Genomic DNA, 21,367 nt, shown 5'->3' with positions numbered 1-21,367 from the left:
ATAATAATGAGGAAATCTGATCAGAATCGAAATGTTATATTCTTGGCCCTTTTCCCAGAGGAGTAAAGTAAATTTCATTTTCTTCTTAGGCATATAAAACCTTTGCTAACCGAGTTAACAATTTAAAGAAAAAATTGGATCAATTAAAGTCAACTCTTCCTGATCCTGAAGAATCACCAGTTCCTTCCCCAAGCATGGATGCTCCCTCCCCAACTGGTTCTGAGTCTCCTTTTCAAGGGATGGGAGGTGAGGAATCCCATTCACCAGCTGTGGAGAGTGAGAAATCTGCCACCCCTGAACCTGTGACAGATAATCGTGATGTGGAAGACATGGAACTCTCAGACGTGGAAGATGATGGATCAAAAATCATTGGTATGTCCTTATGTGATTAATAGTTTATTTCATATGTCTTTTGCTTTCCCACCAATAAGTCAGTCATAAGCAGATATTAAAACATAGTTCAATCCATATAAGTTTGAGAATACCATTATTCTCTCTAGAGTAGTAGTCTAAGATTTGGTATGCCACATAGCTTAAGAATCATTATTCAGGGTGGGTGTTAGCCTGGTGGTTAAAATGATAATTAAAATTTTTGTGTCTCAGATCAGAGTGCCTGGATTCATGATACCCAGTTCCACTTCTGACTACAACTTCTGTCAGTCCAGACCCTGGGAGGAAGTAGTGATAGCTCAGTGATTGAGTTCTTCTCTTCAACTTCAGCCCCTGGGCCCAGGGAGGGCTCTCTATCTTTATGTCCTTTGTCTCTCTGCCCATCAAATAAATTAAAAGTTTAAGAAGAATTGTTGTCAAGATATGCACAATTCTGGATGGTAGTCACTAGCAGCTACATATGAATGTTGAGCATTTGAAGTACAACTTGCGGCAAGCATTTGTCATGCCCACACCCCATTTTGGAGTGCCACAGTTCATCAACCGCTCTTTCATAAAGCGGCCTGAATTGGTGAATTGTTTCTCTGATATCCCAGCTTTTATAATTACTCTTACTAGATGATTTCACTTTTGTTGAATGTAATAAATATAATATCCAGCCTTTAAAGCAGTAAAAGTAGTACATTGTAAAGTTATCAAGAGTTAAAACTGCAGCTTGGGGCCGGTGCTGTGGCTCACTAGGCTAATCCTCCCATATGGGCGCTGGATTCTAGTCCCAGTTGCTTCTCTTCCAGTCCAGCTCTCTGCTGGGTGGCCTGGGAAGGCAGTGGAGGATGGCCCAAATGCTTGGGCCCTGCACCCAACGTGGGAGACCAGGAGGAAGCACCTGGCTCTTGGCTTTGGATCGGCGCAGCGCCGGCTGTAGCGGCCATTTGGGGAATGAACCAACAGAAGGAAGACCTTTCTGTCTCTCTCTCTCACTGTCTAACTCTACCTGTAAAAGAAAAAAAAAATTGCAGCTTGAGTTAATGCCCAATTGCACTCCTAGTAGGGCAGTTTTAGAAAACCAAAGGAGGGGGCCATCACCGTGGCTCACTTGGTTAATCTTAATCCTCACTTGGTTAATCCTCCGTCTGCAGCACTGGCATCCCACATGGGCACCAGGTTCTAGTCTCAGTTGCTCCTCTTCCAGTCCAGCTCTTGGCTGTGGCCCAGGAGGGCAGTGGAGGATGGCCCAGGTGCTTGGGCTTCTGTTGCCCGCATGGGAGACCAGGAAGAAGCACCTGGCTCCTGGCTTCGGATCGGCACAGCGCCAGCTGTAGTGGCCATTTGGGGGGTGAGCCAATGGAAGGAAGACCTTTCTCTCTGTCTTTCTCTCTCACTGTCTTTATCTCTACCTGTAAAATAAAAAAAAATAAAGTATAATATATACAGTTTCTGTTTCTAAGAATGTTCTCAAATTAATGGAAAAGACTAGGAAAATCATAATAAATATCTCCCAAAGACACCACAGATGTATACCAAGTAGTATTTCCAGATTGTTATATATCATTGGGTTTTTGGGAAGCCCACTGCCACAGTAACAGCCTTTTTTTTTTTCCTCCCCCACTTCCTGTGCCTTCATCTCCCATCACAGCCTCCCTCCATCCATCTTTCCTTTCTTCCCATCCAGAAATGTGCACATTTAATACACTAAGACAATACAGAAAAATCATTAAAAAGTAAAATAAACAACTTCGAAATTTTTTTAGAAGCCGGTATAGAACATGGGAAGTGTCAAAAATTATGAAGAGTATAGTATAACTTTAAAAAAAAAAAAAACATGACTTGAGTGGTTGTTTCTCCGGAGTATAGTGCTTTTTGCCCCCAACTTGGGAACTATCAGATGTATTGTTTTTCATGTTTGAAGCAAAGTTTGGGAAGTAGTCAGGTATAATATCGTCTCTTTTCTCTGTGGAAACAGTGGAGGACAGAAAAGAAAAACCTGTGGAAAAGTCAGCTGTATCCACTGCTGTACCTACAAAGCCAACTGAGAGTATCTCAAAGGCCTCTCCATGTACCCCAGTGCCTGTGACCATGACAGCAACCCCACCTCTTCCAAAGCCTGTGAATACTTCTCTTCTGTCCCCTTCCCCAGGGTTGGCTTTGCCAAACCTGGCCAATGTGGATCTAGCAAAGATCAGTTCCATCCTTAGCAGCCTGACATCGGTCATGAAAAACACTGGTAAGTAGCCCAGGAAAGAGGATGGAAGCTGATTTCCATCTTTGTAAATTGAGCCAGCTATCTGGGTTTTGTGTTTTTTTAATTCAGATTTTAAAAATCAATATATGGTCATTATAGGAAAATCAGAAAGTAAAAAGTAATTATTTGTAATCCTGCTGCCCCAAAGGAAACCACTTGTTTGCTTTTATGAGTACATATGTGTATGCTTGGGGGATTATATCTTTGTAATATTTTTTCTTTTAATAATTGAAGCATATTGCTGGTATATACTGTTTCAAAACCAGCTATTTAACTACATATCATGAACATTTTATGTCATTAAATATTCATCTATACATTTTTAATAGCTGTCTAGCATTTGATGTTTTCTGATCCTATACTGTTACACATTCATAATGTTTCCAGTTTTTGATTGTTAAAGAATGTTATAACAAACAACCTAATGCTAAAATGTTATGATAGTTCCTAAAAGGAGTAATAAGTATTTAATCTTATTTAATAGAAAGTGTTAACTTAAAAATGGTTCACCTGGGCCGTCGCCGCGACTCACTAGGCTAATCCTCCTCCTTGCGGCACCGGCACGCCGGGTTCTAGTCCCGGTCGGGGTGCTGGATTCTGTCCCGGTTGCCCCTCTTCCAGGCCAGCTCTCTGCTGTGGCCCAGGAGTGCAGTGGAGGATGGCCCAGGTGCTTGGGCCCTGCACCTGCATGGGAGACCAGGATAAGTACCTGGCTCCTGCCATCGGATCAGCGTGGTGCGCTGGCCGCAGCGCGGCGGCCATTGGAGGGTGAACCAACGGAAAATGAAGACCTTTCTCTCTGTCTCTCTCTCTCACTGTCCACTCTGCCTGTCAAAAAAAAAAAAAAAAAAAAAAGGTTCACCTGAAAGTATACAGAGGTAGAGCACCTCCATCTAGTTATCACCCATCCAACAGTATAACCATCGCAAATCTTTTATCATTTCTGCCTTACTCTGGATTACTGGGAAGAAAATTCTAATCATTTCATTTCATCAAGTGGAGAATACATATTTCTAAAAGCTTAAAGATTTTATAAATCAGCATATTTAAGTTTTTGAAATCTTCAAATGTTTTCACTACATTGATAAGCAGAAGTGCACTATTTTATGTCCATTGTCTGTGTAAGTTTCTATTCTTCACCTTCTCCACTGTTTTGCTTTGTTTAGCCTGTGTTAAATTCAACCCTAAATGATGTTTGTTTTAATTTGCATCCTTTGATTAAAGAGATGGTTAAAAATTTTTCATTTGCTTATCATTTATGTTTCTTTGTGAAATAACTTCATATTTTTATCACTTTTTCAAAAGAATCAAATGTTTGTTTCTCTTGTCCTCATACATTTTTCCTGTATTAAAAATCATAGGATTTTTAAATGAAAAGGAGATTATTTCTATATCCTTGTTCTAAAGGCCATTTCAAAAGCAAAAATTTACCAAATATCTGAATTATGCAGTGACTGAGAAACACAGCTGCAGTGATTCTGATCATCCAGTCATCTGATAGCATGCATTGAGCATCACAGGGCTATGAGCGTAAGTGCTATTTGGTAGAGAAGAAAGAGCCAAGTTGTCTGGTCTCTGTGTTGGGGCTCTCAAAACTAAGGAATATATTTGGAAATAACTTAGTACTTGTTTGCTTAGGTTGGTCCAGGTGGAACAAATGTTACACACTTGATCTTAGCCGAAAGGCCGAGAAGCGATTGGAACAAATGTTAATATAATTTTCAGATTTTTTCTCTATGTATGTGCTGTGATGTAGATCATTTGTGGGGTACAGAAGAATTCCTGTTAAACCTGTCAAACTCGTTGGAGTGAAGTCATGAATTGCATTTTCTTGAGTTCATATTTCTGCCACCAGGGGTCAGTCCTGCATCAAGACCTTCTCCAGGAACTCCTACCAGTCCCAGCAACCTCACCAGTGGTCTGAAAACACCTGCACCTGCTACAACAACATCTCACAACCCTCTGGCAAATATCCTCTCCAAGGTGGAAATCACCCCAGAGAGCATTCTGTCTGCTCTTTCCAAAACCCAGACACAGTCAGCCCCTGCGCTGCAAGGTAAACTGACATGTGTCAGAAGGACTTTGAATTGTGAATGCCTGTCTCTGGCTTAATCCAGGATTCCATTTCTGAGAAATTCAAAACCATGAAATGCATAATACAGTTAATCCATCTTTCTCTGTGTGTGTGTCATTTATGAGCTGACAATGAATAGAACTGTGTTGAAGCTAAAAGAGTCTTTAAATATTATCTGGTTTAATATCCACCTTTTCAGGTAAGGAAAACTAAAGCTCAGTGAGGTACTCGCCTGCTTCAGATCACACTACTTTCTGTTCAGCAATGAGCCAAGACTGAAAGCCAAATTCTTTTTCTTTTCTTTTTTCAAAGTTTTATTTATTTGAAAGACAGAGTTACAGTAAGAGACAGAGAGAGAAAGAGCTTCTTCCATCCGCTGGTTCACTCCCCAAATGGCTGCAATGGCTGGAACCGGGCCGATCCAAAGCCAGGAACCTGGAGCTGCTTCTGGGCTTCCCACATGGGTGCAGGGTCTTGAGGAGTTGGGCCATCTTCCACTGCTTTCTCATGCACATTAGCAGGGAGCTGTATTGGAAGTGGAGCGGCCAATACTTGAACTGGTGGCATTGCAAGTGGAGGCTTTACCCAGTATGCCACAGCACCAGCCCCTAAAAGGCAAATTTCTTGACTGGAGTCCAGTCTTTCATCTATATCATGACACCAATAGGGACTGCACTAATCCCAGCTTTTAGTAAAGGTTGGCATATGATGAGTTTTCTATACTTTCATGTTAACTGTAGCTGAAGACAGTAAGAAAGGTTAATATACTATCCCCCAAAATTCCTAATACCTCTTTCCCAGTGTCTTAATGTTTTATAGAGGCCTCTGTCTTATGGTATGTATTTTTTGGTTTTCACTTATCAATAATCTCTATCTCATTTATTTATTTTGACAGGCAGAGTGGACAGTGAGAGAGAGAGAGAGAGAAAGGTCTCTCTTTGCCATTGGTTCACCCTCCAGTGGCCGCCGCAACCAGCGCGCTGCAGCTGGCGCATCGCGCTGATCCGAAGCCAGGAGCCAGGTGCTTCTCCTGGTCTCCCATGGGGTGCAGGGCCCAAGCACTTGGGCCATCCTCCACTGCACTCCCGGGCCACAGCAGAGAGCTGGCCTGGAAGAGGGGCAACCGGGACAGAATCTGGCGCCCCGACCGGGACTAGAACCTGGTGTGCCAGCGCGGCAGGCGGAGGATTAGCCTATTGAGCCACGGCACTGGCTCTATCATTTAAACCTCTCTGTTCACCTATGCAAGTCTTGTTTTGTGTCTCTTTTGTTTTTATAAAGATAACCTAATTTCTTCTTACCCTGGAGATTCCACCACAAGGCTTTTTAGGCACCTTGTAGTGATTTACTCTGTATCAGTGATCTCAAGGAGACATTGAAAGTGACTGAAGACACTTTTGGATGTCACACCTGAAGTGCAGTGCTGTTGCATCTAGTGGGTAGAGGCTAGGGGCATGTTGCTAAGCCTCCTGTATTGCATAGGGCATCCTTCCATAACAAAGGATGATACATCCCAAAATGTTACTAGTGCTGAGGTTGGGAAACCTTGCTCTGTATAAATGGAACTATATATGTATCTATTAATTTTTTGTTCCCTAAACTGTCCTGTAAGTTGATCAATCAAACATTATAGTGAACTCTGTCTTAAGATATAGAAAAATTTTAGGATGAGCATTGTGGAACAGCAGTTAACCTAAGCTGCCACTTGTGATGCCCATACCCCATATTGGAGTACATGGGACTGAGTCCCACCTCTGCTTCCAATCCAGCTTACTGCAAAATAATGCACCTAGCAAGCAGCAGGTGGTGGCTCAAATAGATGGCTTCAGTTCCTGCCACCCACAACGGAGATCTAAGTGGAGTTCCTGGCTCCAAGCTTCAGCCTGGCCCAGACCTGGCTGTTGGGGGCATTTAGACAGTGAACCAGCTAATGGAATCTCACTCTCTTCTCACTCTGCCTTTCAGACAAATAAGTCTTAAACTATATATATGGAAGGGTTAGATTACGCAGAACCAGCTGCTAACAGTAAACTAAGTAATAGTCCACATCCCCCATCCATTGGCATCAACATGAAAAAATTTATTGTGGGTCAGCATTGCAGCACAGTGGCTAAAATGCCACCTGTTGACACACTGGCATCCCATGTTGAAGCACCAGTTCAAGTCTTGGCTGTTCTACTTCGAATCCAGCTCCTTGCTAATGTGCCTGGGGAAGCAGCAGAAGATAGCCCAAGTGCTTGGACCCCTGCCACCGTCGTGGGAAAACTGGATGGAGTTCTAGCTCCAATTCCAGCTGGCTCCTGGCTTCTGCCTAGCTTAGCCCCAGGCAGTGAGGCCATTTGGGGAGTGAACCAGTGAATGGAAGATTGCTTTTTCTATCACTCCACTTTACAAATAAATAAAATAAATCTTTAAAAGAATTAAAACATTGATGGTGGCAGTCATTTGGTACAGTTAAAATGCCACTTGGGACACCAGCATCCCATTTCAGAATGCCTGGGTTGAAATACCAGCTCCACTTCTGATTCCAGTTTCCTGCTAACACACATCCTGGGAAACAGCAGATAATGGCCCTGTGAGAGACTTCAAGTTCCGGGCTTACGGCCCAGCTTCAGCTACTGAGAGCATTTGGGGAGTAAACAAGCAAACAGAAAATATTGCTCTGCCTTTCAGATAAATATAATTTGTTTTAGTTGATGGTAATACTGTAATATATCTTGTATTACTAAAGGGACAGTTCATTTGAGAAATTGACATTGTTTTTGATTTCTCCCTTTTAATCCCTCATCTATCACCTCTTTCTTAAAGTGGAAATCTCGAACTCAGGGCTAGGATGTGGCACAATGGGTTAAGTCACTGTTTATGTCACCAGCATCCCATATCTGAATGCCGGTTCCAGTCCTGGCTGCTCTGCTTCCCATCCAGCCCCCTGCTAATGTGCATGGAAAAGCAGCGGAAGAAGGCCCAGTTACTTGGGCCTCTGCTGCCCACGTGGGAGACCTGGATGTAGTTCCTATCTCTGCCTGGCCCATGTGGCCATTTAAAGTGATCTTGTGAATGAAAGATTTTTCCCTCTTCTCCCTATGTCTCTCTCTGTCACTCTGTCAAATAAATTGAAGGAAAAATCCCAAATTCGTTTGTATTTTAGATTTTCATATAGATACAGTGCTGTATCATAACGAGAAGTTTTCTTCCCCATCAAACTGCTGCAACAGGGTCATGTGGTTTTTATCATCCAGCAAAATTTGAGCAGAGCTAGGTGTATTCTGATAAAATGAGAAGTGTGTACCCCAGAAAACAACATTTGTAGGATAACAGGGAAGTTTGTTTCCTCATGGAAAGTGGAATTCTCCTTGACTTCAAAGGGACGTGTCCAGCAACTCAAACAGATGTTTCCTCAGAGCCTGTAAAGAACTCCCTCAAATTTTTCTGATTGTCATTCACAGCATAGAATATGGCTTGTTGACATCGAAAAACAGCACTGTTTAGTGGTGAAAGATAATTTTACCTATTACCAGAAATAACAAGTATACCTACTTTAATGAGATGATCTTTTGAAGAATTTATCCTACAATATCTGGGGGGAAAAAGCCAAATAATATGATTATGTCATGTTCTAATGCTCAAGGACTTGAGGTTTTGCTGACAACAACAACTGCTAGGAATTAATCTAGTAAAGATGGAGGAAATTTCAAGGAACTTTTTGGAATAAAATAAGGATTTTTATTTTAGGAAAAAATAAATAGTATTCCAGTTGTTTGGATATTAGATATTGAGCTATGGATTACAGTAAAAGCATGCAACATTATTTAGAAATAGGTGGCATTCAAATGTTACAAGGATAGAATGGCTCTGAAGTTCTTCAGATCTTAAGTCTGTTAACAAATACAGGTTGAAATTGGGGTTTTAAACATTACCTGAAATACATCAAGTATGTTTTCTTTCACTGGATTATTGCTAAGGAATAGTTTTAATGCATACAGTGAATAAAAGCTATAAACTTGGATGAAATATATATTTAAGGTTTTCATTTATGACTATAAACTGAGTAAATTTTCCAGAATATGGTTGAATTTATGGAGCCATCTGTTATCTCTGTCAAGTACCCTTCTGAGACATTTTCTTTAGGAGCAGTTTGGTGAAATTCAGCTTTTGCCTCAAATAATTTTTTTCTCAATGCTTCTGAGAAGATTTTGTCTATCAATCAATAGGTTGAATCCCATCACTGTCCATTGGACCAATTAGTAATCCTTAAATTTTCCAAGCTGTAAAATGTGAATTGTGTTTTTTCCTGTGAAAAGATCAGTGGTGGGGCTGATGTTGCACAGGAGGTGAAGCTGCCACTTGCAGTGACAGCATCCCATGTCAGTGTTGCTCCACATGCTCTGCTTCCAATCCAGTGTCTTGCTAATGTCCTGGGATAGCAGTGGAAAATGACTCAAGTATTTGGGCCTCTGTCACCTAAGTACAAGATCAGGATGGTATGCCTGGGTCCTGGCTTCAGCCTAGCCCAGAACTGGTTGTTATGGCCATTTGGGGAGTGACCCAGTAGCTGGAAGGGGTGTGTGTATGTGTGTGTGTGTATGTGTGTGTGTGTATGACCTTAGCTCTGCCTTTCCAATAAAGAAATGAATGAACAAACCTTTAAAAAAAATAGTATTCCCTGTTGAAATAAACTAATGAAATCTGTATATGGTATCCCTCTTGAGAATAACAGCATACATTAATTTATCAGAAATAATTATAGAGATTGGAAAGGAAAGGCAGGGCAGCATACCTATTTGCATTTAGAGAAACATCTCCCTAGATCAGACATTAAGAAATACTGGCTGAAAGCATTGTTTTGAAAATAATTTTGCCTCCTTTCTTTTCCTGCTTTGCCTTATTTAAACTATAAATGATTCTGACATTAAAATCTCCCTCTTCCTGTTGCCTTTTATTGTGCCATGTCGGAATGACTTCTGGACTGTACTGGACTCATTCCAGTGATTTGTTCTCTTTATATTGATAACCAGATCCACTGTTTTCTGTGACATTTAGCCCTTGATTGTTTGGTCTGGATTCCCTTTGGCCTCATATTTAATCTCTGGTTCCCACCAGAATGAATGAGGACATCCCGTTAGCCTGTGTTATTTTTACTCTATGGTAGGCAGTTATTCTTTTTAACCCCTCTAATCTTTGTTTCTACAGGCCTATCATCTTTGCTCCAGAGTGTTACTGGGAACCCAGTTCCAGTCAGTGAAGCTGCACCCCAGAGCACGTCGTCCTCCCCTGCCAACACCACAGTCTCCACCGTAAAGGGAAGAAATCTGCCCTCCAGTACCCAATCATTTATTTCCAAAAGCTTCAGCTATTCTCCTAATTCATCAACTTCCGAAGTCTCTTCAACTTCAGCCAGCAAGGCCTCAATTGGGCAAAGCCCTGGGCTCCCAAGCACTACTTTTAAACTACCATCCAACTCTCTGGGGTTTACAGGTACCCACAGTACTAGCCCTGCTGTCCCACCTACTGAAGTTGCCATGTGCCAATCCTCAGAGATCTCCAAGCCAAAGCTGGAGTCAGAGTCCACCTCCCCAAGCCTGGAAATGAAGATCCACAACTTCTTAAAAGGTAATCCTGGTTTCAGTGGCTTAAATTTAAACATCCCAATCCTGAGCAGTTTGGGGTCCAGTGCCCCATCAGAGAGTCATCCCTCAGACTTCCAGCGTGGCCCTACTAGCACCTCAGTCGACAACATTGATGGAACCCCTGTACGGGATGAACGGAGTGGGACACCCACCCAGGATGAGATGATGGACAAGCCCACATCCAGCAGTGTAGATACCATGTCCCTGCTTTCTAAGATCATTAGCCCTGGTTCCTCAACACCTAGCAGTACAAGATCACCACCCCCTGGGAGAGATGAAAGCTACCCCCGGGAGCTCTCCAATTCTGTATCTACATATCGGCCTTTTGGCCTGGGCAGTGAATCTCCTTATAAGCAGCCTTCTGATGGAATGGAGAGACCATCTTCCCTGATGGACTCTTCACAGGAGAAGTTCTATCCAGATACTTCTTTCCAAGAAGATGAAGATTACCGAGATTTTGAGTACTCAGGGCCTCCACCCTCCGCCATGATGAACCTAGAGAAGAAGCCAGCCAAATCGATTCTGAAATCAAGCAAGCTTTCTGATACCACTGAGTTCCAGCCAATCCTGTCCAGTTACAGCCACAGGGCCCAGGAGTTCGGGGTAAAGTCTGCCTTGCCTCCAGCTGTGAGGGCCCTCCTGGACTCCAGTGAGAACTGTGAACGACTCTCGTCTTCCCCTGGGCTGTTTGGTGCCTTCAACATAAGAGGGACTGAACCTGGGTCTGAGCGGTCACCATCACCAAGTAAGAGTGACTCGTTTTTCGCCCCCGACTCCAACCACAATAGCTTGTCTCAGTCTACCACTGGGCATCTCAGTTTGCCACAGAAGCAGTACCCAGACTCTCCTCACCCAGTCCCACACCGTTCCCTTTTCTCTCCGCAGAGCACCCTTGCCACTCCCACGGGCCACCCATCCACGTCAGGCGTGGAGAAAGTTCTGGCCTCCACCATTTCCACCACGTCGACAATTGAGTTTAAGAATATGCTTAAAAACGCCTCACGCAAGCCCTCAGATGATAAGCATTTTGGCCAGACCCCCAACAAGGGCACTTCAAGTGATGGTGTTGGTCTCTCAAACCTCGCCCAGCCCAGCTTGAGCGCCACTGATTCACAGCAACAAGAAGAGCACTACCGCATCGAAACCCGCGTCTCTTCCTCCTGCCTAGACTTGCCTGATAGCACAGAAGAAAAGGGCGCCCCCATAGAAACCCTGGGTTATCATAACGCTTCCAACAGGAGGATGTCAGGGGAGCCGATCCAGACCGTAGAGTCCATCCGAGTTCCTGGGAAGGGAAACCGAGGACATGGGCCTCGTGAGGCCTCAAGGGTGGGTTGGTTTGATCTGAGCACATCAGGCAGCACTTTTGACAATGGCCCCTCAAGTGCCTCTGAGTTGGCGTCCCTTGGGGGTGGGGGCAGCGGAGGCCTCACTGGCTTTAAAGCAGCACCGTACAAGGAACGGGCGCCTCAATTTCAGGAGAGTGTCGGCAGCTTTCGTTCCAGCAGTTTCAACTCAACATTTGAGCATCATCTCCCCCCGTCCCCCTTGGAACACGGGACGCCCTTCCAGAGAGAGCCAGTGGGGCCGTCATCTGCCCCACCTGCCCCTCCTAAGGATCATGGTGGTATCTTCTCTCGAGATGCACCCACTCATCTGCCCTCTGTGGATCTTTCGAACCCCTTCGCGAAGGAGGCAGCCCTGACCCATGCTGCCCCGCCCCCTCCTCCTGGAGAGCACAGCGGAGTTCCTTTCCCTGCCCCACCCCCTCCTCCTCCCCCTGGGGAACATAGCAGTGGTGGAAGTGGTGTCCCCTTTTCTACTCCACCCCCGCCTCCACCCCCTGTTGACCACTCTGGGGTTGTGCCCTTCCCAACCCCACCATTAGCAGAACACGGAGTGGCAGGGGCTGTGGCAGTGTTTCCCAAGGACCATAGTGCCCTCCTTCAGGGGGCCCTGGCTGAGCATTTCGGGGTACTCCCAGGACCCAGGGACCATGGGGGCCCCACCCAACGGGACCTCAACGGCCCTGGCCTTAGTCGTGTCCGCGAGAGCCTGAGCCTACCCTCCCATTCTCTGGAGCACCTGGGCCCAGCCCATGGAGGAGGAGGTGGGGGGAGCAGCAACAGCAGCAGTGGCCCCCCCTTGGGTCCCTCACACAGAGACACCATCGGCCGGAGTGGTATGATTTTACGGAGTCCCCGGCCAGACTTTCGGCCTAGGGAACCTTTTCTCAGCAGAGACCCGTTCCACAGTTTAAAGAGACCCAGGCCACCTTTTGCTAGGGGCCCTCCGTTCTTTGCACCAAAACGCCCATTCTTCCCTCCCAGGTACTGATGGAAACCAAGGGAAAGGCATTCTGAACAGTCTAGAGAGCAATGGAAGTAGGAGTTTGGTTTAATGCTGTTTTTGTTTTTCCTCCCTTGATTTTTTTATTATTATGACAGAGGGCCTCCCTTCTAAATTAACAAGTCACATATGCTTACATTTTACTATTCCATCCAGTCCTTCCCACTGCACTTATCTACCTTCCCCAAGTTGTTTGCATTTAAAGGAAGGAAAAATCACAACGTAAAGCCACTCTGTTTGGCTGGGGGCTTGGGGAGTGGGGAGGCAGGTGACATTTCTTTGACCCGGTCTACTGAAGAGTATATTACATTTGAAATAAAACTTCCATCAGTGCAGATGACAACACTTGCAATGTTGGGCTTGATTTACCATGTAGTCTACGGAAGGATTCCTGTCCCCTTCTCTCTCCAGCTGAGAAACTGCTGTAACCAGGGCTTGGGCCCTGCTGACAGCCAAGAAGTTGCAAGGAAGAGGGGAAGACCTTGAGCCTGTCAAGTTCATTTCTTTTGTTTTTCAAGGCACGTTGAAGTTGAATTCTTTACCCTTCTAAAATCTTAATTTTTTCTTTTCTTAAGTCAGCCTCTTACTCTTATGTACTATCAGGCAATACAAGCCTCATTCTGTCCTGGTAGAAATTTTTCTCTTTGTCCTGGAATGAGAGAGGAGGCCAGTTATAATTTCAAACAAGGAATGACTACAGTATGTGGAGTTAGGGAAAGAACCATTAATTATGCGATGTGATATGACTTGCCTATCCTTTGTAAACAGGAAAGAGTAGAAAGCGTTTTGAGACTTTCACACATATTGCACCACCCTCTAGCCTCCTGCTTTTTCTCCCTCAGTTTTCATTCCTACTTTGGCTAGAAAGTCAGTCACTGTGATGGGCAGTTGATTCAAAGGTGCAACTGAACTATCCCTACAGTTTCTCATATAAGAAGTGGACATAGTTTTACCATGGTGCCTCCCTAATGCATTACTTGTTAGTGGTTTTCAGCGACGTTAACTAATAGAGAAAAGAAAACATTTATCTTTATCTTCCTTTTCCCTTGCCTCAGTCCTGTGTCGTCGTACCCCCCCCCCCCCGCCATGCCCACCCCATTGCTGGGATTTCAGACGAGATACTTATGTTAGCCCTCTTCAGAGGCAGCTGAGTATTGCCACCTGCACCTTTGCAGGGCAACCAGAGGCCCTGCTGAGTGCACTGTGCCCTACCCTGCCAACTGCAGCCTGCCACACTTCAAGGCTCCCAGCCCCGAGCAGTAGGGAAGGTTTCTGCTCTTAGTCGATGTACACAACAGGGGTGTGCGTTCCTTCTCCTGGACTGGAAGGCTTGTTTGTATTTCTACAGCTAGTGCTGGGGAAGAAGACAAGCACTGTACTTGTACTGTTTGTTTCTAGGGAATGCTGAAAAGCCAATACCGCTCTACTCAACACTGTTTGCATACAGTGTTTTACTCCGTGGTTCACACTCATAATCTACAACTGAATAAGTAAAAGTATGTTTTGAGTTTCTGAGGGAATCCTAGCGAGTTTGATGTATTTTTCTGCCAAGTTAATGTGGAGCTAACAGCAGGAGTCACGGGAGTTGCTTGGGGTTCATCTAGCAGAATATGAAAGTTGAGGGAGGGTGTGCAATGTAGTGACAGGTGATTCTTTGTATAAACTTGCTTTTCAGAGAAAGAGCAGCTTAAAACGGGTATGCAGCATAGCTTGGGAGTTTTTGTGTAATTTATCCGTGTTACTGATGGGAACTCACCGTGTGTTCTGTGATTAGGATGCTGCAAGTCTCCGAATGCATATGTGGTCTTCCTTTGACCCTCTCAGGCCTCTCTGCCCTGTGGCTCTCCCTACAGAAATGCATGATACCATGATCTTGTGTGGGGGATGGGGTACATAGTGTAGCAAAGCAAAGGAAGTATAGTTATATTGAGTCCTATGACATTTGTTTAGGGAAAAACGTGAGACACAGAGTGGGGTGGAGGGTGGGGGGGTTCTATTTGACTTTCAGAACTGAAATAGATTTTAATTTTGCAGAAATTAAGTGGGTGGTTTTTCATCCTAGTTAAAGAATGTGAATTATTTCTGCTGCTCTTGTTTAAGCTAAAAGTAGTGTTTACTTGGAAAGGCTCTCTGACCATTTGGTTTTACCAGGAAATGTGGGGATGTCAGGAACTGGCGTCCTGGATGCTGGGGCAGGGTAACCGTCCTCACAAGTGTGGTGGCTGATACACGAAAGGAAAACTTTGTTGTACACTTGAAAAGGTGGACCCAGGGGGTTGTTTGTTTTTTTTTTTTTCTTTTTTAATGTGTGTATGTGTGTGTGAGGTGTTTTCATTTTTTTTTTTTTTTTAAGCCACAAAATCCTCAGTGTGTTTATTTCAGGATGGAAGTGAGGATTTGTATGAAACTGTCAGCTATTCATTTTAAGGAAATCTTTCTACAGCAGTCAATGACGATGACAATGTATATATGTGATATAGTGACACAAAAAAAGACAGTTCTGGTATTCATAATATGAAAGGGGTTTTATTCTCTCTGTGTCTGTGATTTAAAACTCCGTGACCATGCTCTGACTTTTGTATTTCAACCTGAGTTAAAAAAATAAACAAGATATTTTTTAAAGAAAGCATAGCATAGTGTGTCTTGGCGAGGCATGATTCATGGGAAAGCAGAATGTGAGTTGTTGTTACTGAGGTCCTTGGTGCCCACTGTAAAATCACAGACCGAGGATCGGCGGGGTCATGAGGACACTGGCACCACTTACACTCAGTGAAGCAGTGTCAGAAACAGGGCTCTCTGGGATTCTGTAAGAGTTCCTTCTTCAGCCTGCTGAGAGCTTTCCCTGCTGCCCTCTGCTCTCCCCCAAGTCAAGAGTAAATAGCGCTTGGTTTGATTCCAGGGAGGGTGAAGTGAGCAGAGTAGGGCTTTTATCCTTTCTGAAACCAGGAATACAATGTGTGATATACATGGTACAGAAAACCTATCTAGATAATGTGAATATGCTAAACTTCCTAACTGCAAGATAGTCACTATCCTGAAATTACCGGTTCATGCAGAATTAAGCTGAAGCTGATATTGTTTTGAAGCCGCTGTAAATTACTGCTTCTCCCCCTCCCATTTTTTCCTTTTTTCTTTAATGAGTGGGGGTGCCTGTTAAGATTAAAATTAGATATGTTGGATTGATATTCTCACGTGTTCAGTGTGGAAGCAAAACAAGTACATGCTTTAGAGGCAACAGCAAATCCTTTTTTGAAATGTGTATTAACATCATTTAATAAAATAACTAGTTCTAAAGGTTTGACATTTTTCTTTGAGACGGGCTTTGATCAAGGGCCCCTGGCTTCACTGGTGAGTGCACATAGGAAGGAACCTGTCCAGGACCTGAAACTGCTGCTGTATGGAACAGGCCCAGGGTTGGAAAACCGGAAGCTTCTCCAGTGAAGACCCCACATGACTGTCCAGGGCTGAAGGTGGAACCAACTACAGAACGCAGAGGAAAAGCCTGGCTGTGTCTCTGAAGATTATATTCACTTTTGGCCTAAAGGGTATGTGGGAGGAGGGAGAGTGGTGAGTGTCCCTGCACGTTCCTGAGGCGCACTCAGAACGTAGCCCACCTGTCTGTCCCTCCCTCCCTCGTGACCACTTGCACTTTACTCTCTTGCAGCCATTCCTCTTTTCTTTAATCTCCTTGTCCCCAGTATTTTGTTTTCCAGTTTAATAAAGTATGGTCGTCTTTGTTGTGTGGTTGACTCTCCCCCGCCCCCCACGCTGATCTTGTCCAGCTGTGCCCTTTGACTTGCGCACTTAATGTCGCTGAAGGCAATCTGAGCCTCTGAGATCTTCATGGACTTGTGGGTTTTTTGTTTGATCCTTTGTGTAATTGAATTTTGGAAAGAGATGATGGGTGGGGCGGGATCAAGATGTTCAGGGAGTGGTTGGTGACGAAAGGGATATAGTGTATAGATAGTCACTTGTGTGTGTCTTCAAAAAGTTGCACAATTGTGAGACAAACATTTTTAAAGGAAGCATGGACTAGGGGGGAAGGCGTGGTAAGGAGTCCCCCAAGGCCTATTCATTCCCGCACCTACCCTTCTTACCATATATTGGCAATCTGCCGTGCAGAAACCACACTTAACCCTTCCCTCTCACCCCGTTCTTTTCCATAATCCAGTGAGGCTGAATAGGTGGAATGTTGGCTTTAAGGGTTGCAGCAGAGTAGTCTGTATCTGAGCCAGGCCTGGTCACTGGCAGAGTAGAAGACTCTAAATAGCAGCCTTGATTGCACGAAGCTGGTCCCTGTGTCACTGGATACTTAAGAAATAGCAGCAGCCTAGGCTCACAGCTGACAGGGAGGGTGCACCACCATGCTGGCTGCCCTCTCTCGTCCACCCAGTTCCTCTCTACCCCTGAGGAAGCAACACCTTTGGGGCTCTCAGTGTCCTTTCTGGGCATGTTAATGGAAACACATAACTCCTTCCACCTAGGTGGCTCTAAGTAAGCCAGTCATGTTTAGCAGGAATGAGTTAGCCCCTCATGTATGTAGACAGTAATACAAACACCATCAGAATGGGTTTTGGGGTATTGGGGCGTTTCTCATACTTGTTTATGAGTAACTACACAAGTCTGGTCAGCTGCTGTTCACAATTGCTACGTAATAACTCATCGAGGCTGCACAGGCGACTTGGATAAGGGACGCCATTAAGAGATACCAGCTCTTAGGTAAACATCCTGTTCCCCTTCTTGTGGAAGGCAGCTGCTTTAAAAGAGAAGAGCAAATGCAATGACAAGATACCAGGGTTAAGTTCTGATGAGCTGCTGGGAGAGGAAAGGAGAAACCTGCTTAGTTCCAAGTTTGAGGGCATGGGGATAAGGTGGCTGACAGCTGTTCAGAACTCGGTAATTGCAGTCCCCTTATGATTCCACTTTTTTCTTGTCCTTTGTTTTAACCTAGGCAAGAGAAGTTGAGAGGAAAGATGTGGGTGGAGGGGCTGGTGAGCTCTGCAATGACAAACACAAATAGAAGCTGCAGTTTTGTGTTTGACTCAAAAGGGTGTTGGCTGTAGTCCACCCTGGACCTGTTTGGGTTCATAGCAAGTTAGGTGTTCCAGTGAATTTACTTCCTTCATCAGGTCTATTGTATCTGTTTTATTTCTGAGGGTTATTCCGGTCCTTTGCCACATAATGTGTGTAAACAAAAGGCTTGAAACATGTAGGTATTTCTTGGGTTATTTCAGTAAGAACAGATAGAAATAGGCACAGTGTCTGGTTCCATCAGTTTCACCACCATCCCCCCCACCTCCCGCTAGGAGTCCTTTAAACCTGACAGCCCTCTGGGTGGCCAAGGTCAGTCGGTGTTGGTAAAGGCTGAATTTGAAATTTTGGTTATTGAGGAGCCAGCTTTACCTGTGTGCTTCCTTCTGTACATATGTCCAGCACCTCTCTTGTTTTTGTAGAGTACTTTGCTGTTTGGTTTTTACTTTAGCATGGAGACTAAATTGATACTTCCTTGCACTGGCTCCTGTGTTTGGGGAGTTCCTTATCTTTCCCCTGGTCTCCACACAATCAGGATTAAGTGCAGGGGTCAGTGTCTCCTTTCTTTTCTCCAGACTCAAGAGATGTCTTGGGGGAAGGGAAATCATCAGAAAATTTTTCAGGTGAGCCTAAGGTTTTGTTCTCAAAGCCAAAATCCATTATATACACCCATGCCCTGTGCAGTCAGCGATTTTGGCTGGATTTTCTCTACCACTGTGGCATTTTAAAGTTAAAAGCTCAGTTCCATCCTAGATCTTGCAGTTATAATGCTAAGTCAAAACAGTTTTAAGCAAATCTAACCTCAGTACCACCTGCTGTACCTTTTTAACTATTTAGCTACTTTAGGCCTCAAAAGCATTTTAAGGCAGTGACAAATACCTTCTATATTATCTTTCAAATTTCTCCTTTTTACCTCCAATATTCCCTACCTCCAGTGCAGGGAAATATGTAGACTTGGAGATGTGCTGTGATTGTATTGACAAATGGAAAATGTATTTGGCCTTCACTGGGGAGTATTCCTTTTTTTTTTTTTTTTTTTTTTAAGATTTATTTATGTATTTGAAAGGCAGAGAGAGAGAAGTCTTCCATTTGCTGGTTCACTCCCAGATTGCCACAATGGCTGGAGCTTCCTCCAGGTCTCCCACACAAGTGCAGGGGCCCAAGGAGTTGGGCCATCTTCTGCTTTCCCAGGCCACAGCAGAGAGCTGGATCAGAAGTGGAGCAGCCAGGACTCGAACCGGCGCCCATATGGATGCTGGCACTGCAGGCAGTAGCTTTACCCACTATACCACAGCGCCAGCCCCTGGGAGTATTCTTATATATAACTTAAAGCTATAAAAAATACCTTCTCACCCAAGGCTTTAGCCAACTTGGATGTCTACTGTAAAAATGAGCCCTAAAATTTGACTACAGGTCTAGCATTCCCTTTAGTGAGAATTCCCTTTTCTTTATGCCTCTGTGAAAATATAACAGCATTTCCTTCCTGCTGCATTTTCTTTAACCTTAGACCAGTAGGGAAATGTTGGAAGAAGCCTCTTGGCTTTTTATTGGAGGCCGATGCTTCATCCTATGTTAAAGGGCTCTGACCACAAGTATCTGAGTCGTGCACCCCAGAAAGGGTAAGGGTTCAGTATAAGGCATCATAGCGCCTGACCCCTGAGAGGCAGTACCACACCGCACAAACAATACAGGCTTTGGCTTCTCTGAAGCTTGTTTGCCATTTTAGCCTGGGATAGCTACTAAACAGAGTTCTAGGAATTAAATAAGATAGTGAAACCGTAGCACTAGGCACATAGTGGGTGTTCACTGGTATTTTGGCAGGTGAGGGGGAGCAATGACAGTTTAAGGCTATTTCCCAGGCAGGTTAACGGGTTAAATTCCCTGAGGCTGAGGCATTTGCGTGTCAGCAGAAGTACCTGTTAATTACCGAATATGCCTTAGCTAGTTCTTGCTTGCTACAAGTGGTGGGACGGAGTCATTCTGACATTCCTTCCTCCTTCCACTGCAACACAAGTTACAGGTGATGTCGCTGATTGGCATCTCAGCACCCTGCTCAGTGCAATGCACACAGTAAGCAGTCATCAATAATGTTTGAGGGATGAGTGTAGGGAGCTGCTGTCTCAGGGCATCCTGTTTATCCCACCGTCTGGGAACTATCCCAATGAGAGGACAAGGTAAAACCATTAAAGAAAATGTGTCCTTCGGAGCCTTGATCAATTCAGTGACTGTAATTTCAGTATTTAGTGAGCATCAGCAACCTTGATGCCTTCCATGAAACACTCCCTGTCTCTCTCAGTGCAGAGCCATGAGAAAAGTTCTACCTGTCATCACCCTTTCTGAATGCTATTTTAAAATTCTTAACTGCCTTCTCAACACATACACACACACACACCAGTAATCTTCCTCTCCCACAGTCTTGTCTCGTCTCTCTCTCTTTATTTCAGGGTGTTAACATGTCAGAAGATGGAGCCAAGACCCAGAGCGGTGCCTGTGACTCAGATCAGCTACCCTCCCCAGACAGCACCTTCGGCCTTTCTGGAAACCTAGATTAAACAGTTTTCTCTGACAGCTCTTCCTCCACAACCCTTGATTTCATCACCACTGAAACTTGAAAACCAGCTCTAAGCATCCCCACCCCCCAGGTGAGGGGACTTTCGGGAATTACTGAGCACCCTGAAGCTGCCCCAAGACCAGTCCCCTTTTAATAGTTTACAAGTCTGGCTGTGTTTCCATTTTTCCTGTTTAAAATGAATCAAGATATACCTGGCCCTGGGTCCTATTTGCAACAAGGAGAGGGAAGGGAAGGAGTAAAGGAAGTTGAGAGCTGTGATGGAAATGAGAGGCAAAGCAGGAAGCAGAGGGCTAAGTCCTCAGACGCCCTTTCTGGGGCGAGGGAGGGTATGCTGGGAATGAAGTCCATTACTAGACAAAGTAGAAGACTTGGGAGCCAGCATCATGACTACTGTTGGACCTTAAATCATTTACCTTCCCTGACATCAGATTCTTTCTAAGACCCAAGGGCCTCTGAGGTCCCTCGTAAGCACCATGACTATGTAGACTCCCCAGAATTGACCTCTGTAGATTCTTTTCTGTTGCAAAAACTTCTTGCTCATATACCACTCACTGTGCTAGATGATTTACATAAAATTAACCTTTACTCTTGGGAATGGGTCTATTATATTTTGTAGATGAGAAACTTGAGGCTTAGAGAAATTAAACAATTTACCCAGAATCACACAGTTCATGGCAGATCAGGATTTACACTCGGTCTTTCAGGTTCCATTGGCTATGCTTACAACAGTTTTCTACCTGCCTAAAGGACTTTGTACTAAAATTTCTATGGTTAAAAGGAAATTACTACCACTTGCAGCCTTTTTCTTCCGCTCCCGCTCAAGAATTTTCCTGCCCTGGTGCTCAAAGCCGCAGGACAACTTATTTGCTGTTCTGGGGTTTCAGCTAAAATGCCGCGGGTTTCCGGACTGCAGGTGTGTGTAACAGCTTCTGTCTTCCGGCCTGTCGGAACCAGTTAGCCGCTAGTCGCGCTGTGTGGGGGGCGTATTTCTTCGGAGTTCCTAGGGGTGGTGTCCTATTAGAGTGGCAGCTGCTGTGGCCAATAGAAAGGGAAATTGTTGGACCAGAAGCCAATGAGGAATC

At 44.5% G+C, this 21,367-nt stretch overlaps 1 protein-coding gene across 8 annotated transcripts in view; it reads left to right on the top strand.

Annotated features, from left to right (window-relative positions):
- RPRD2 (regulation of nuclear pre-mRNA domain containing 2) overlaps nt 1-13,025 on the top strand; it is a 93,654-nt gene extending 80,629 nt beyond the window's left edge. For 2 of the 8 annotated variants that reach the window (XM_008264489.4, XM_051857305.2), the window contains 5 exons: nt 90-372; nt 2,354-2,614; nt 4,488-4,688; nt 9,897-11,078; nt 11,219-13,025. In XM_008264489.4, coding sequence (XP_008262711.2) covers nt 90-372; nt 2,354-2,614; nt 4,488-4,688; nt 9,897-11,078; nt 11,219-11,307 — 2,016 coding nt within the window. In that variant the 3' untranslated portion in view covers nt 11,308-13,025. Of the gene's footprint in view, nt 1-89; nt 373-2,353; nt 2,615-4,487; nt 4,689-9,896 lie in introns of all 8 variants that reach the window. The other 6 variants (XM_008264487.4, XM_002715594.5, XM_051857304.2 and 3 more) reach the window with 4 other exon arrangements.
- The last annotated feature ends 8,342 nt before the right edge of the window (nt 13,026-21,367 follow it).

Source organism: Oryctolagus cuniculus, chromosome 7 (genome assembly GCF_964237555.1).
Source record: "Oryctolagus cuniculus chromosome 7, mOryCun1.1, whole genome shotgun sequence".
NCBI classification, from domain to species: domain Eukaryota; kingdom Metazoa; phylum Chordata; class Mammalia; order Lagomorpha; family Leporidae; genus Oryctolagus; species Oryctolagus cuniculus.
Note: the sequence above shows the minus strand (reverse complement) of the source record. Positions and strands in the feature narration are given on the sequence as shown.